General features: G+C 49.9%; 1 protein-coding gene across 6 annotated transcripts in view; it reads left to right on the top strand.

The window, feature by feature from the left end:
• SLC4A11 (solute carrier family 4 member 11) overlaps positions 1–18101 on the top strand; it is a 249849-nt gene that overhangs the window by 116993 nt on the left and 114755 nt on the right. For all 6 annotated transcript variants that reach the window (XM_079990778.1, XM_079990781.1, XM_079990776.1 and 3 more), the window contains exon 2: positions 9982–10032. In XM_079990778.1, the coding sequence (XP_079846904.1) occupies positions 9982–10032 (51 nt within the window). The remainder of the gene's footprint in view (positions 1–9981; positions 10033–18101) is intronic.

Here is an 18101-nt window from a genome sequence, read left to right on the forward strand (position 1 = left end):
AACCACACTAGCTTACAAGTGGACGTGGACGCCATATGCAAGGAATTTCCGGGGGTTTTCGATGGGAAATTGGGACAGTATACGGGCCCCCCCATTGCTCTACAGCTTGACCCCGCAGTACGACCGGTCAGGCTCAAGGCCCGCCGGGTCCCGTTCGCCCTGAAACCCCGTATAGATGAGGAATTGGACCGGCTCATGGAGCAAGGAGTGCTGGAACCGGTGCCTAATGCCCCCTGGGAAACCCCAATCGTCACACCTGTCAAGCCTAATGGTTCAGTCCGCATCTGCGCAGACTACAAATGTACTATAAACAAGGCCCTCACGGCCCATGCATACCCAGTGCCAGTGGTCAGCCATGTCCTTGCCACCCTGGCTGGGTCGAAAATTTTTGGCAAGCTGGACTTGGCCCAAGCATATCAACAGCTGCCAGTAGATGAGGCCACAGCAGAGGCACAGACGATTGTGACGCACAGAGGAGCATTCAGGGTAAAGCGGCTGCAATTCGGTGTCAGCGTGGCACCAGGCATATTCCAGAATCTAATGGACTCTCTCCTTAAAGGGATTCCTGGCGTCACCCCCTTCTTCGATGATGTGTTGATTGCCGGGCCCACACCAGAGGAGTTTGAGGACCGCCTCCGCACCGTTCTGCACCGTTTCCAGACAGCAGGTCTCAAGGTGAAGCGGGAAAAATGTCTACTAGGAGTGCCCCAGGTGGACTTTCTGGGATTTATGGTGGACGCAGAAGGGGTCCACCCGACTGGGGACAAGGTACGGGCCATTTGTGATGCCCCAGCGCCCAAGAACAAGACTGAACTTCAGGCCTTCTTGGGACTATTGAACTTTTACCATTCCTTCCTTCCCCACAAGGCGGCGGTAGCGGAGCCCCTACACAGACTCCTGGACAAGCGGGCCCCTTGGGTGTGGGGCCAGCGCCAGGAGGCCGCATTCCAGGCAGTCAAGGACTTGCTTGTCTCAAACTCGGTCTTGGCACACTTCGACGAGAGGCTGCCGGTGGTGCTAGCATGCGACGCCTCACCCTATGGCATTGGCGCTGTCCTGGGACACCAACTCCCAGATGGAAGAGAGGTACCGGTGGCATACTTTTCCCAGACACTCAACGCAACTGAGCGGAACTACTCACAAATTGACAAGGAGGGTCTGGCAATCGTGAAGGGAGTTAAAAAATTCCATGATTTCTTGTACGGGCGGCCCTTCACCGTGGTGACTGACCACAAACCGTTGCTTGGCTTGTTTGCCCCCGAAAAGCAGACCCCCCAAGTGCTGTCTCCTCGCGTCCTCAGGTGGTCAATTTTCCTTACCAGCTACCAGTATGCACTGATTCACCGCCCTGGGAAGGCGATGGGCCATGCGGACGCCCTCAGCAGGCTGCCACTACCGGAAACAGGCCCTGACCCAGCACCTGCACAAGAGGTTATGAGCCTGGAGCTGCTTCCTGACCGCCCCATTCAGGCACAAGAAGTTGCACACCATTCCAAGAAAGATAGGGTCATCTCCCGGGTCCTGGACTGGGTGTGGAGGGGATGGCCCAGCAGCAGCCCCGGGCCAGAATTCGCCGGCTACACAACCCGCAAACATGAACTGTCGGCCCACAAGGGGTGCCTGTTATGGGGAAGCAGGGTCGTTGTTCCCCAGCCCCTCCGAAAAAGGGTCCTCACAGCCCTACACGAGACACACCCTGGGGTAGTAAGAATGAAGGCCCTTGCCAGGAGTTATGTGTGGTGGCCGGGGATTGACGGAGAGATAGAGGCCTGGGTCAAACACTGCCAGGCCTGCCAAGAATCCCGCCCAGATCCCCCAAGGGCCCCAGTCCAGTCCTGGGATTCCGCCCGAGCACCATGGTCACGACTGCATGTGGACTTCGCTGGCCCCTTTCAGGGGAAAACATTCTTCATAGTGGTGGACTCCTACACCAAATGGCTGGAAGTCGCACTGGTACCGTCCACTTCTACGTCCGCAGCCATCCGGGTACTACGCAGGCTGTTTGCTACCCACGGGCTCCCTGACACTCTCGTCTCAGACAACGGGACTGCATTTACGTCAGGAGAATTCCAAACCTTCACAGCGCAGAACGCCATCCGCCACATCCGTTCGGCGCCATTCCACCCTGCCACCAATGGCCAAGCAGAACGCATGGTGCGGACCACCAAGGAAACCCTTCGCCGTATGACGCAAGGGGATTGGGAGTACCGCCTTGCCACATTCCTTCTAGCACAGCACAGCACCCCCAGCTCAACAACTGGCAGGAGCCCCGCTGAACTACTAATGGGTCGGCGCCTTGCAATCAGATTGGACCGCCTTCACCCCGATAGAGCTCAGGATGAGGTAGTGGTGGGGGAAGGCAGGAACCCCCGGACCTTCGAGGCCCAGGACCCAGTGTACGCAAAGAATTTTGGGGCAGGCCCTGCATGGGTACCCGCCACAGTCACCAGGGTCACTGGCCCCGTGTCGTACGAGGTGCTAACAGATGGGGGGCAATGCTGGCGCCGCCACTGCGACCAGATACGCCGACGATTCCCGGGAGAAAACCAGGAGGAGGAGGACAGGTCAGAGGAGTCCCAAGGGAACAGTGGGGCAGTGAGGCCCATAGAGCAGCAGGGGCCAGCAGGAGAGGCAGAATCAGTAAATACAGAGAGGACCCGTGAGGCTGAAAGGACACCGGAACCAGAACCACGACTGAGCGAGCCGGTTGCGCCAGACCAAACAGCCCCATCACAGCCAGCATCCTTGGAACACGAGCCAGAACCTGAACCCCGGACCAGGGAACACCCCAGGCCGCAACGCACACGTAGGCCGCCAGCGTACCTTGAGGACTATGAATGCGACCTCCCGGGCAGGACTGGAACTTAGAGGGGAGGGGTGTTATGTACTGAGTCAAATAGGATCCAAACTGCAGCAGTCTGATTGGTCCTAGAACAATAGGATCCAAAAGGCAGCAGTCTGATTGGTCCTAGAACAATAGGATTCAGAATGCAGCAGTCTGATTGGTCCTAGAACAATGCAGCAGTATGATTGGTTGGCAGGAACCACCCAGTCATGCTCCAGATTGAAGGGAATCCACAACCTGATTGGCTTACAGTAGAATTCCGGAATTAGCCAATCATGTGCAGCCCATTGTGTAAATAATGTATATAAAGCAGATACTTTGAGGGGACATTCATTCCTCCTCACCACTATGAGCTGAATAAAGAGCATGAAATCACTTTGCGACTGAGTATATTTCATCGGCGGTTCGAATCCCCACAACGGGGTGAGCTCCCGTTGCTCAGTCCCTGCTCCTGCCAACCTAGCAGTTCAAAAGCACCTCAAAGTGCAAGTAGATAAATAGGTACCACTCCAGCTGGAAGGTAAATGGCGTTTCCGTGCGCTGCTCTGGTTCGCCAGAAGCGGCTTAGTCATGCTGGCCACATGACCCGGAAGCAGTACGCTGGCTCCCTCGGCCGATAAAGCGAGATGAGCGCTGCAACCCCAGAGTCAGTCATAACTCGACCTAATGTCAGGGGTTCCTTTACCTTTACCTTACTAAAGAAGCAAAACCGATTGGGTGTGTTTTCGGCTTAGGGAGTGAGCAGCTCAGATTCTGCCTAGATGCAACTCTCCCCCCCGCCCCCCCACGACTGCCTCCAAACCGAAATCTCATTTTGGGACGCAGAGCTTGGCAAGATCAATAAACGAACCACATTAGGGGCTTAAGCAACCAATTGCAGAATTTTGGAACTATCCAAACAGGAGCCTGTTTCTTGTCCCCTGGGGTTGCTGTGGGAATGTCGGAGGCAGGCACCAAGCTGGACCCCTTCTCAGAGATGGCTCCGTTGTGGATGCTTTTGCCCTCTGCCCATAATAATAATAATAATAAAAGTAATAATAAAATTCTATTTATATCCCGCCCTCCCCAGCCAAAGCCGGGCTCAGAGCGGCTAACAACAATAAAAGTAACACAACATTCCAAAATCAATTCATTTTCAAATCATTTTCAAATCAAATTAAGTTCAAAATCAAATTAATGGCAACCAAGGTATGAGGTAAGGGAGGTAGGTAGGAGGGAGGGAGACTGACAGGCAGGCGCCCCGGGTCCTCCTGACTGGGTGCTTCTGTTTCCTCTTCGTTTTCATGGGCGGGTGTTTTTCCTCCTTAGCCGTGGCTCTGAGTGATGCCGCACAATATGAGGGAGGCCTGACCTACTTAGCGAGCTTGTACAGCGTTTCTTATTTCTCATTAGCGAGGCTTCTCCTTCCCTGTTTCTGTCAATCTCTTCAGCCGCAAAAGAAGCAAAAGTGGGTTAGGGCCTGAAGTTTGACAAAGGTGTGCTGGCAGCGGAGATGTGTTTGGCACCGGGAAGGAGGGGAAAGCTTCCTGATGCATTTTTTTTCAGCGGAAACCAGAACAGAATTAACGATCATTCACATGAGCTTAGCTTCTCTGCTGGGGAAATACAGCAGTGTCTTGACCCAAGCGAAACTGTTGGCATTTTCCCATTCATAAGATCTGTGACAAAGTTAGTGAGTAGTTCATAAAGTGAGTAGTTTGAAGTGTTGGTGCTGACCTTTAAAGCCCTAAATCAGGGGTAGGTAACCTAAGGCCCATACAAAGAAACACAACTTATAAAACCGCTAAACTCCACCTTCCAACCCTCCTGGTGGTACGAAATAACCGGCCAAATGTAGGCACAAACCCTCTCTTTCCTTAACTGTCCACCTATTGAATCCTGGGCCAACAGCCAAAAAAAGGCCAAAATATGGATGAATAAAGACTGTCCAGCATCTTGCATCCAGAAGAGGCTGCTGTCTGTGAGCCTGTTCACTGTTCCTTGAGGAAATGGACCTCACCCTTTGAGAAACAGACCTTGTCTCAGAAGTTCTTTAAGCAGCGGCTGCACGGACCCCCTAATAGGATGTTGCAAAAGCAAATTTGCAGTGTCGGTTCAGGGTTGGACACTGGAAGGTGCACCTCCCAGTTCCCACTCTTTGGAAAGGGGGGTGTGCAGGAAAGAGACTGTAAAGACAGAGGCTTAGCGAAATATTGTGGGCAAATCATTTTATGCATTAATCAGATACCTTGGTACTCGAACGTGGCAAACCCAGAAGTAAGTGTTCCAGTTTGCGACTGTTTTTGTGCAGCCAGTCGGAAGCCGCACTTTGGTTTTTGAACGGTTCCGGGAGCCAAACGGACTCCCGGAATGGATTAAATTCGAGAAACAAGGTACTCCTGTATTGTGAAGGCCCACTAAGGCATTGACAGCAAATTCCTCTGTCTCCCCCCTGCCCTTGTTGTAATTTAGAGCTGTTTGCACCCAACAATCTGTTGCAAAATGTAGGGTTAGGGTGGGTTTTGAACCTAGAGGACTTGGGTTCGAATCTCACCTTGGCCCCAAGGCTCAGCTACTCCCAGTATCCTCTGCAGCGTGGAAGGAGCTCCTCAGATATTGCATGGCTTAGTTGTGATCCCTAATGGTACCGCAACAACTGTTTGGGGTTGTGTCTTGCGCTGCCCTCAGTCCTACCATTGCGGTCCAGGACAGTTGCATTTCTAAATCAGTGAGCGGATGATACATTCACCTTTTGCACTGGAGAGAATTGGTTCCCCTTTGGGCAGCGGTAGAGCCTTAGCTTGGCATGCAGAAGGTCCCAGCCAGGTGGAATCCTGAGCATCTCAAGGAAGGACCGGGAGAGACCAGAGAATCCCAGAGAGCTGTTGCCAGTCAGAGTTGACGGTATGTTGCTAGATGAACCAATGGCCATACCAAGTCAGTTTCATGTGTTTTAAAACCAAAGGGCGTCACGGAAGTGCCACAGAATGGTGGGTGGCAAGCGGACAAGATGGTGACCCCATTCTGTGCCCGCCCCAAAGCTTTGTGCCCTTCCTCTTCCCCGGTGCCTGCTCTCTTTCCAAATCTCATTGTGCTCATCCATCACCCCTATCGCGGTGAGATTCCTAGCAGCCTGTTTGCCTGGAAATGAAGACGAAAATTCAGGACGGATCCGGATAGGATTGCTTCAACTTGCACATGGGACGTTTAAGAGTTGCCATTTCGGTAAAAACACGTCCACTTTAGTCTACTTTTTCACGAAGCGCGCCATCAAAGGAAGGCTCACCTGGCCCCTTTATAGCATGTATTTAGGCACCAAGCAAAAACTTTATTCTATAACCAGGCTTTTGAATGTCTGTGGCCTTTTAGAAGTGGGTGAGATGTTTTTAATCCATTTATTTCCCCTCTTGGGTTTAATGTATCTCTGTGGGAGGTTTTGCCTGTCTGTTTGGTTGGTTGTAAGTTGTTTTTGTGAGATAAAGTGAATACTAATAATAATGAATACTAATAAATAAAGGCTTATGGAAACCCCTATAAAATGGGGAGTTTTGCAGGGCCGTGGAACAATGGCTTAACTGTAAATGATTTTGGGCATCTGAATAAAAGGACGTGATGGGTGGAAACAACAGCCCCCAAGTTAGAAATGCTTCTGTGAAGTATTCGGGGAATGCAAGGTTGTCTTTTTATGTTGGGGATATAGCAGAGCTCAGGAGACTGGAATTTGCAGGTTTTGTTATGTTTTTAATATCAAGGAAGCTGGCTGGCAAGACACTGAGACGCATCTTCTGAGGAATTTAATAACGGAATGTGCAAATGTGAAAGGGGGGAAAATCTATGAAATGAAAAGAGAAAAAGAAAGAGATGCAATATCCCTTCTTGTCTCTCAGCTGCAGTTGACCCCTTCACCTTGATGGGGCCGGAGTTTCAAGACGTTCCTTTGCAGCATCACTTATTAAGGAATGCTTTCAGTTCCAGGGTAATATACCTCGTGTCAGAATGGCTCAACACAGAAGCACTGCAAAACGCACACGAGCTAATAATATTCTGACTATTATTATTTTTTGAAAAAACATTGATCTGACAAGGCTGCTCCTGTGTCTTGTTCTGTTTTCTTGTGCTTTCCCAAGATTCCGGTATTTGCACAGCAACATGTCTTGAGTGTGTTCTGTCGCGGGGACATTTCTGAAAACACTGCCGTTTAAAGACGCAGGGTTAGCCGTACAAATTGCTCTGTTCTTCTAGATCTCCATCTCTTTATCGAACGTTTTGTGCATGGGATCCTCTTCTTATTGAATGCTTCATGCATGGGGTCCATTGCGGCCTCATTCTGTGACAATGTAAGGACTGCGTCCAGATGTGTAAGGACTGCGTCCAGACGCAGGAGAAGCAGAATCAACACCTGCATGCTCAGGTCCGCAAAGCAGATACCTGTTCGAATTCCTAGCCCTGGGACCTAATGGCTTCCAATTTGGCTGCACTCACGTGCAATGTTAAACCAGACCTCTCCAAAGTGGTGCTGTCCAGGTAATTTTTGTTGTTTAGTCGTTTAGTTGTGTCCGACTCTTCATGACCCCCTGGACCAGAGCACGCCAGGCACTCCTGTCTTCCACTGCCTCCCGCAGTTTGGTCAAACTCATGTTAGTAGCTTCGAGAACACTGTCCAACCATCTCGTCCTCCGTCGTCCCCTTCTCCTTGTGCCCTCCATCTTTCCCAATATCAGGGTCTTTTCCAGGGAGTCTTCTCTTCTCATGAGGTGGCCAAAGTCTTGGAGCCTCAGCTTTAGGATCTGTCCTTCCAGTGAGCACTCAGGGCTGATTTCCTTCAGAATGGATAGGTTTGATCTTCTTGCACTCCATGGGACTCTCAAGAATCTCCTCCAGCACCAGAATTCAAAAGCATCCATTTTTCGGTGATCTTTATGGTCCTGCTCTCACTTCCATACATCACTAGTCCAGGTAATAATATAATAGTATTATTTGTCCCCTGCCATCTGACTGGGTTGCCCCAGCCACTCTGGGTGGCTTCCATCTGCTACAAAAACATAATCATGGCTGTCTTCTGAAAGATGGGACACGGGTGGCGCTGTGGTCTAAACCACTGAGCCTCTTGGGCTTGCCGATCAGAAGGTCGGCGGTTCGAATCCCCGTGCCGGAGTGAGCTCCCGTTGCTCTGTCCCAGCTCCTGCCAGTTTGAAAGCACACCAGTGCAAGTGGACAAATAGGGACCACTGCGGCAGGAAGGTAAACGGAGATTCTGTGCGCTCTTGTTTCCGTCGCGGTGTCCTGTTGCGCCTGAAGCGGTTTAGTCATGCCGGCCACATGACCCGGAAAGCTGTCTGTGGACAAACGCCGGCTCCCTCAGCCTGAAAGTGAGATGAGCGCCGCAACCCCGTAGTCACCTTTGACTGGACTTAACCGTCCAGGGGTCCTTTACCTTTAAAAAAACTTGTATGTAGAACTTCTGTCTCCTTTTCATCTGGCAGGAGGGCTTTGCACAGGGCGGGCGCACTACAGTGGTGCCCCGCAAGACGAATGCCTCGCAAGACGAAAAACCCGCTAGACGAAAGGGTTTTCCATTTTTGAGGCGCTTCGCAAGACGAATTTCCCTATGGGCTTGCTTCGCAAGACAAAAACGTCTTGCGAGTCTTGCGATTTTTTTTCCGCTCCCCCCCTTTTTTCTAAGCCACTGAGCCGCTAATAGCCGCTTAGCCACTAAGCGGCTAAGCCGCTAATAGCGCTAATCCGCTAAGCCGCTAATAGGGTTGCTTCGCAAGACAAAAAAACCGCTAGATGAAGAGACTCTCGGAACGGATTCTTTTTGTCTTGCGAGGCACCACTGTACCAAGAAGGCTCTGCCTGGTTTGCTAGACTACAACTCCCACCATCCCAGAGTCCCTCAACTTCTGGAGATTCCCCATCCTTGCCTAAAGAGGCAAGGGCTCATTTTTTTGATATACGAGCACCTGGAGGAAAGTGAGGGATGTGCCTGTAAACAAAGGCAGAGATGGGCCTCCGGGTGACCCTGGGATTATGTAACGGTGAAAGAGAGTAGCCTCTTTGCTGCCTCCTGGCAAACCTTGTGTGCCGTTTCACATTGCATTAGCCTCTTGTCTGAGTGGCCCCAAAGCTTTGTGCCCTTCCTGGTGCCTGCTCTTTTTCCGAATCTCATTGTGCTCATCCATCACCCCTATCACGGTGAGATTCCTAGCAGCCCGTTTGCCTGGAAATGAAGACGAAAATTCAGGACGAATCTGGATAGGATGGTTTCAACTTGCACATGGAACGTTTAAGAGTTGCCATTTGGGTAAAAACACGTCGACTTTAGTCTAGTCTACTTTTTCACGAAGCACGCTCACCTGGCGCCTTTATAGCATGTATTTAAAGGTAAAGGTAAAGGTACCCCTGCCCGTACGGGCCAGTCTTAACAGACTCTGGGGTTGTGCGCCCATCTCACTTAAGAGGCCGGGGGCCAGCGCTGTCCGGAGACACTTCCGGGTCACGTGGCCAGCGTGACATCGCTGCTCTGGCAAGCCAGAGCCGCACACGGAAACGCCGTTTACCTTCCCGCTGGTAAGCGGTCCCTATTTATCTACTTGCACCCGGAGGTGCTTTCGAACTGCTAGGTTGGCAGGCGCTGGGACCGAGCAGCGGGAGCGCACCCCGCCGCAGGGATTCGAACCGCCGACCTTTCGATCGGCAAGTCCTAGGCGCTGAGGCTTTAACCCACAGCGCCACCTGCGTCCCGTAGCATGTATTTAGGCACCAGGCAAAAACTTTATTCTATAACCAGGCTTTTGACTATTTGTGGCCTTTTAGAAGTGGGTGAGATGTTTTTAATCCATTTCTTTCCCCTCTTGGGTTTAATGAATCTCTGTGGGAGGTTTTGCCTGTCTGTTTGGTTGGTTGTAAGTCGTTTTTGTGTTGCCCTGGGTGAGATAAAGTGAATACTAATAATAATGAATACTAATAAATAAAGGCTAATGGAAACCAGCGCTTGCAAATATGCCTACGTTTTCATGTGATAAATCCATGTAACAGAGACATTCCGGAAGAAAAGTGAAGCATGCCGAAGAATGAATGTCCATTCGTTTAAAAAGAAACCCCTGAATTGTCTGAGCTGCCCTCTTAATTTGTTTTTCTCTCATTTCTCCTCTTAGAAAGCCCACCGGCAGCGATGTCCAGGAACGGCTACTTCTTCGAAGAAACAGGCAAGTAGAATCCTACCTTATGAGTAGCAAACCTATCTTCTGCTAATGTAGCCCAAATGGCAACACTCTGCACTGCAACACCTTGTTGCAGAGCCCACATGTTTCTTTGTTTTATCTCCCGCTGACTGACTTCTTTGCATTCGATCTCTTTTGCTGTTTGTTCTCCCTTCAAAACAGCAGTTCCCAAATGTTTCCTGGAGGGCGGAGGCTCGCTCCCTTCATCCAGAACTTAGCAATCAGAAATCTTAATCATTTCTTGCGGCGTCCTACGGGGAGTTAATCTTGTTCTCCATTGCTATTCACCGTTTATATGAAAGCACCGGGGGACTTTGTCAGGGTGTGACACACAACTCCATCTCTCGTTGCCATCTGAATCGGGAGAAGGCAGCTCAGGTGTTTGACCGTTGCCTGGAGCTGGCGATGAGATGGATTGGGGCCAATAAATAGAAACTGGAATGATGGAGGGTGCTCTGTGTTACGAGCTCTTGGGTCTAGGAAGCAAGTACAGTAGATTTCCTTCTCTGGGGAATGTAGCCCTCGCCTGGAGGGATCATAGAATTGTAGAGTTGGAAGGGACCAGGGGTCAGCAAACGTTTTCAGCAGGGGGCCGGTCCACTGTCCTTCAGTCCTTGTAGGGGGCCGGACTATATTGGGGGTGGGGAAATGATGAAAGAGCACCACGAGCCCCGGTGGCTGCTTACCAGTATCTTGCGAGTGCTGGTGATCCACGCGGCAATTCCCAGATCATCTACAGGCTGGATCCAGAAGGCAATTGGGCCTGATCCGGTCCGCGGCCCTTAGTTTGCCGACCCATGATCTAGTCCAACCCCCTGCCATGCAGGAATCTCAGCTCAAGAATCCCTGACAAATGGCCGTCAAACCTCTGCTTAAAAACCCCCAAGGAAGGAAAGACCACCAGTTCCTGATGGAGACTGTTCCATTAGCTTTTACTGTCAGAAAGTTCTTCCTGATGTGTATTTGGAAGCTCCTTTCTTGTAACTTGAATCTATTGTTTCGGGTCCTACTCTCCAGAACTGGAGAAAACAAGCTTGCTCCATCTTCAATGTGACGGCCCTTCCAATATCCAAATATAGCTATGCTATCTCCATCTCCTGTGCATAGCTCACTTGGTAGAGCGTGAGACTCTTAATCTCGGGGCCGGGGGTTCGAGCCTCACGCTGCAGGATAGATAATAATAATAATAATAATAAATTTATTATTATTATTATTATTATTATTATTATTATTTATACCCCGCCCATCTGGCTGAGTTTCCCCAGCCACTCTGGGCGACTCCCAATCGAGTGTTAAAAACAATACAGCATTAAATATTAAAAACTTCCCTAAACAGGGAATCCTTCCAACTCTACAATTCTACGATTCCTCTTTCCCAGCTCTCAACTGTCCTTTGTAAGGCTCGGTTTCCGAGACCCCTTCATCATCGCCCTCCTCTGCAAGTAACATGGCTTAATGGTCCTGAGCGATTTGCAACCCTCCCTGGTAACATGGGTAGCAGAGGAGCTGCCTTGCTTTGTGCCTCTCCGTCTTGGCGAACTCCAGGGATCGACTAATTGGTTTTGCTGGCAATGCAGAGCTGCAGTCTTGCTTCAGGGCACTGAGGTCCCTAGACAGCTCTGGTTGTTGTCTCTGGTTCCTCTGTCTCTCCCCCCCCCCCAGCCTTTTTGAATTGCATTCCCCCCCCCCCATTACTTTTGTCATTGCGTTTGGTATGTCTGCCTTGTTTATAACTCTCCAAATTCCTTGCCTGACTGTGGAATTAACCCAAATGCTTTACTGAAGCAAACCCATTCAAGATGGTCCTGGGATATTTACTTGCTGTCTGCCTTGTTTTACCAAATGAACACACAAACAGATACACACAGTGAATTGTCAAGGGGTCTTGGAATGGCAGGCTCTCTTTTCTAGGGCAGATCCATACTGCCAGCTGCATGCATGGTTCTTTAACCAGAGGGGATGCGGAGCAGAACTATTGCATTGCAATCATTGCTGTAAGGTAAAGGGACTCCTGACCATTAGGTCCAGTCGTGGCCGACTCTGGGGTTGCAGCTCTCATCTCGCTTTATTGGCCGAGGGAGCCGGCGTACAGCTTCCAGGTCATGTGGCCAGCATGACTAAGCCACTTCTGGCGAACCAGAGCAGCGCATGGAAACGCCGTTTACCTTCCCGGCGGAGTGGTACCTATTTACCTACCGTCTTTTTCGCTCCATAAGACGCCCCTGAGCATAAGACACACCTAGTTTTTAGAGGGGGAATGCAAGAAAAAAATATTCTTTAAAGGGAGCGCTGAGCAGAGCCTGTATGCATCCCATAACTGGTGGGCTGCCCTTCTCCCTCCTCGGGGAAAAGCCCCCAAGAGCCGCACACACGCTCCACGCGGCTCATGAAAGGGAGCGCTGAGCAGAGCCTGGGATGTATACAGGCTCTGCTCAGCACTCCCTTTAAAGATTTTTTTTTTCTTTTTCTCTTTAAAGGGCATGCGGCTCTTGGGGGCTTTTCTGGGAGGTGGGCGAAGGGACAGAGGGGCTAAGCCAGAAGCTAGAACAGCAAGAGGGAGAATGGCGCAGTGATCCCTCTCGCTGATCTGGCTTCTGGGATAGCTGCGCAGCCTGCATTTGCTCCATAAGACGCACACACATTTCCCCTTACTTTTTAGGAGGGGAAAAGTGCGTCTTTCGAACTGCTAGGTTGGCAGGAGCAGGGACTGAGCAGCAGGCGCTCACCCCGTTGCGGAGATTCGAACCGGCAACCTTCTGATTGGCAAGTCCTAGGCTCTGTGGTTTAACTGAAAAGAGCCAAAAGCAACTTGTGCCCTCAGTTTTGCCGTTTTGCCTGTTCCGCCTCCTGCCATTTGCCATCTCACCTGTAGTTAAGACTCCATGCCATCTCGAGGCATCTCAAAACCCACGGAATGGTTTTCATTCCTTCCCACTTGCAGCCAAAGACTTAAGGAAACCAGATGGAGAAGGCTACAGTTTATAGTGTATTCTGGGGTCTCCGTTAGGACCTGCAGGAAAAGTCTTGAGACTCTCTGGCTTGTTTATATTGGGGGTGGGAAAGGGGGGGAGGGTAAAGGAATGTTGATACTGGGAATACTTCGCGAAAAGTCTTGCCAATTCTGTCTGATTTGTATTTAAAGCATCTGTCCCCCCTCCCCACCCGCCGCCAAACTGACAAGTTTAGAAAAGGAAAAGGGTGAATTAAGGGTGGGGGGGTGGGGGAGCCGGAGCTGGCTGGAAAAGGCCGAGGATGAAGCCTTCTGATTTTGCGTGCAAATTCTCTCTTTCGTATGAGAGCGAGATTATAGATTAAATGCAGTGCTCCAGGGCTCACTTTGAGACAAATCTCGAGCGATCTGTGCGACTTAAAGGTTTGTGCGGTACTTCAAGCTGTGTTGACACGCAAACAATTATTTTCAGGATTAAAAAAAAGAACATTGATGCAGTTCAGGCATTTCAAGCGGCTTTTTCAGAACCTAAGGAAATCCTGCCCGCTGGATGGGGCCAAAGCGGGTTGGACTAGATGACCACTGGGTACCTTCCAACTCTAGGATTCTGCTCCTGCACTCCATTCTCACAGGGACCAACCAGATGCCCATGGGGAATCCGGAAGCTGCATCTCAATGCACCAGCACCCTCCTCGCTTGTGATTTACACCGGTTGGCAGCCTTCCTGGGGGATGCCAGGACTTGAACCCGGGACCTTCTGCTTGCACGGCTAGTGCTGTGCCACTCAGCTACGGTCCTTGCCAACTCAAGAGGCAGCCATATAATCATGTGCACTTTGGCTGTTCACTTCTTCTTCTTCTTCTTCTTCTTCTGGATATTTATTATTTATTTTTCTTTAAAAAAAATACTTAAAATATCAGGGACTTCCCTTCTTCTCCTTCCATGCTTCATTTTGCATATCATAAATCCCTGCATATTTTACATTAACTAAACCATTCAGTATTCCATTGTTACATCCATCAAGACTTATTTACACTGTTGAATTTATCTTAATGCTGCCAATGTTTTCAAGTGTACACAGTTCCCTCCCCCATATATTCAATAAACATTTTCCAATCTTGTCTAAACGTATGTTCTTCTTGTTCTCTTATGTTAAGTCCACAAGCTGTGCGTATTCCATCAGCTTAAGTTGCCATTCTTCTTTAGTTGGGACCTCGCTTGTTCGCCGTTTTGGGGCTAACGAAACACAGGCCGCAGTAGTGGCATACATAAATAACCATTTTTGACACCTGGGAATTTCCATCTGAATTATCCCCTTTTACCCTTTAATAGGCCCACCACATCTGAGAGAACGTTCCCTCCATCTCTTTGCATCTCCAACACCTGATTCAGTCTTTTATATCTTAGCAAGCCTACTACTCTGAGTCTTCTGTCTTCTTTTTTCATTTTATTGCACACATGTGATTTGTTTGTATGTTGGTGCAGAAGGAGGGTGCTTCTACCCTTTCTCTCTTACTCTAACAGCGCTCTGGATCCGTGCTTATCTAGAACCTGCAGGGTTGGTGCAGCAGCGGAGTAGAGTTCAGTGGGAATGCAGTTGCCGCGATTCGGGTTAGGCGTGTCTCTTCCTGCTCCCCCTTGCTGCTGCTTCTTCTACACTCTTCTACATGCAGCTGCTGGGTGACCTTGGGCCAGTCACACTTCTCTGAAGTCTCTCAGCCCCACTCACCTCACAGAGTGTTTGTTGTGGGGGAGGAAGGAAAAGGAGAATGTTAGCCGCTTTGAGACTCCTTCGGGTAGTGATAAAGCGGGATATCAAATCCAAACTCCTCCTCCTCCTCCTCCTCCTCCTCTTCTTCTTCTTCTTCTTCTTCTTCTTCTTCTTCTTCTTCTTCTTCCTTCGGCAATCACTTTGTCGAGTAAGATTGTCTTCCATAAACACGGTTTTAACAGCGGGTTCGTAAGCGACTGTGGAGGCCAATTCTGGATCCACATGTCCTTCCGCAGTGGGGACATTGGTTCCCGGGTGGGAGTTGATCGTGGCGAGGGTTTGCACTAATTGCCAATCGCCGTGGGACTTTCGGTTAGGGATGGGTTTCTGCAAGACGCCTGTGCGTGAATTTGTATTGTGTGTGTAGATCAGTGCACGCTGACCAATGCACAGTCTTCGCAGTAAGGCTCTACAGTGGTACCTCGGGTTACAGACGCTTCAGGTTACAGACGCTTCAGATTACAGACTCCACTAACCCAGAAATAGTACCTCGGGTTAAGAACTTTGCTTCAGGATGAGAACAGAAATCGTGCGGCGGCGGCGGCAGCGGGAGGCCCCATTAGCTAAAGTGGTGCTTCAGGTTAAGAACAGTTTCAGAACGAATTAAGTTCTTAACCAGAGGTACTGCTGTATTCCGATGGCATGAGTATCACAACGACCGGTAGATTCTTATCTGCTGCGGCCTTCACAGCCGTTGTAACATACGGCTTGTTATCATCCGCCTGTTCTGCCATTGAGAACTTCTTGGATCATTCTTTGTCTGGCTCCTTCCTTTTGACCTTTCCGCCTTGGGTGACCGTGCTGGGAGTACGAGATTCCCAACGGCTTCACTCACAAGGGTCATAGGAATGTGCAAGCCCACTCCCGACGACAAGGTGATGATCCCTTGCAATGCACGCCCCTCTCCCAAGGTGTTTTGCAGGATTCAATAACGAAAGAACCTCCCCAAATTCCAAGAGATTTCGATGCATTCTTCTGCATCTTGTAGATTCTTGCAGAAAGGTAGGAAATATCATTCACCGGCCTTTGGGTGGTTGCCAGTGTTGATAAGTGCAGAATTCTTTTTGCAGCTGAAGCAAGCACAATCTGATTGATGGTAAAACCTTATAGAAATGGGTACAGCAGAGACCCGAGACTCTGAGCACCCTTGAAGTCGAAGGTGGTACTTTTAAAAAAAGGGAGACACTAAGACTCTGTGCCGCTTAGCAGTTTTAGCAGATGGTGGTCGTTGCACGAAAGGAAATTTGCACAGAATGTTGTGCAATTATTGTTTTTTGTTTTACGAACAGCTCAGAAGCAATTTTGGTTATCAAGTGGCAGTGTTTAATAATAGGTGAAATCTGGCTCAGACGTCCGCCTACAATTGACTTTCTGATATCTCTTGCCAATAATTCCACAAATCTTGTTGAATGCCCTCACAGCACCGATGCAATCTGCTCTCTTGCCTTTTAAGCTCAAAGCAAAATTTATTTATGATTTCTTATTTGTTTGTTTTTCTTTGTCATCTGCTTTGAGACACATGTGAAAAGCAGGGTGTGATTTTTTAAAAATAAATAAAAGCGCGAGTGTCTGCAAAAAACATTTATGACACATACCCTGCGCTGCTTGTCGGTTAATTGAAAAATAACCCCTCTAAGTTCAACTGTTATTAGATTGGAATTCCATACAAGATACAGATTCAAAGAAGTGATTGACTGGTTTCTGTCTGTTCCCCCTATCTCTTTAAAACACGTGGGCAACCTCATGTCTTTGGCCTAATGCTTTGCAAGGACCCCCCAACCCCCTCCCCCCCCCTATTTCAAAAGCTCTCTGCAAGCAGTTCAGTTCAGATCTCTGGCAAGAGTGATGTGATCTGCTACACAAAGAGAGAAAGGCAGTGGGGTGGCTGGAAGAGAAAAGGGGAGGCCCCACACATTGTCTTCTCTGGTACCCCACCCACAATCCACATGCAGACCCCTAATGGATTGCTTATGGCAGGGGTCAGCAACCTTTTTCAGCTGTAGGCCGTCCCTCAGACCATGTGGTGGCCAGACTATATATATATTTTTTGGGGGGGTGGGAATGAAAGGATTCCTATGCCCCACATATAACCCAGAGATGCATTTTAAATAAAAGCACACATTCCACTCATGTAAAAACACGCTGATTCCCGGACCGTCCATGGGCTGGATTTAGAAGGCGATTGGGCCAGATCCGGCCCCCGGGCCTTAGGTTGCCTACCCCTGACTTACGGAATCAACAGGCAGTCCTGTTTAGGGAAGCTTTTAATATTTAATAGGTTATTGTATTTTAATATTCTGTTGGAAGCCACCCGGAGTCGCTGGGGAAACCCAGCCAGATGAGCAAGGTATAAATAATAAATTATTATTATTATTATTATTATTATTGAATGGTTGAGTTGGAAGAGACCCTGAGGGTCATCTAGTCCAACCCCCTGCAAGGCAGGAAAATGCTGCTGCCCCATACGGGGACCGAACCTGCAACCTTGGCGTTATCAGCACCACTCTCTAACCAACTGAGCCAGAGGTTTTCAACCTTTTTGGGTCCACGGCTCCCTTGACCAACTGCTCATTAGCCCAGTGAGGTCACCCCTTTGCCTGCAGAGCTGGCAGCTGTCAGATGGCAAGGGTGGTTGCTCACGAGTAACCAGGCAGGACTCCGACCTGTCCTTTACAGGTTTTATTTAGGTGCAAAACTATTTACAGTGCAGAACCCCAAAGTTCATGTCTGCCTCAATCGCTAGCAGAATCCGGGAGTGCTTGTTTCCTGGACCTCCCCCAACATAAAAGCCTCGTTACGCCCAGCCTTTTCCTTCCCTCTTTGCGCTTTAGACCTCTGCGCAGGGTGGGCAACGGAAGGGGCAAGGGGCATGCTTCCCTCCTGGCCGGCTTGGAAAGGAGCGGTGCCGAGGCTCCCACCATCATCCTCTGGTCCTTTCATCTCTTCCCCACTGGAGGTGGGGCTTTCCTCATCACCGGAAGAGGAACTGCTTCGCAAGATTTTCGGAGACTCCCTGTAACACAACTGCCCCTCTGTTTCCCGGCCCTGTTCTGGTGGCAGTTCCCTGACAGCAGCCTATTATGTTTTTTGAAACCCTCCCTTGTGGAGTGTTCCCTCTCTCCCCTCTCCTTGGGAGTCCTCTGGGCAGCCATGGCTGCTGCCCCTGCTCTCCGAGCTGCCCCCTTTGCCCTAAAGAGGGCAACTGCCCAATAGGGGCCTGGGAAGCACCCCCTGGCCAGCACCAGGGGAGCCATTCACCGGGGGAGCTTATGGCCAGGGCTGCTGCAACAAACAGCTGTGCAAGCCTTGGGGAGGCAGAGATGCGAGAGAAAA

The sequence above is a fragment of the Podarcis cretensis genome (genome assembly GCF_951804945.1).
Source record: "Podarcis cretensis genome assembly, chromosome: 9".
Classification (NCBI taxonomy): domain Eukaryota; kingdom Metazoa; phylum Chordata; class Lepidosauria; order Squamata; family Lacertidae; genus Podarcis; species Podarcis cretensis.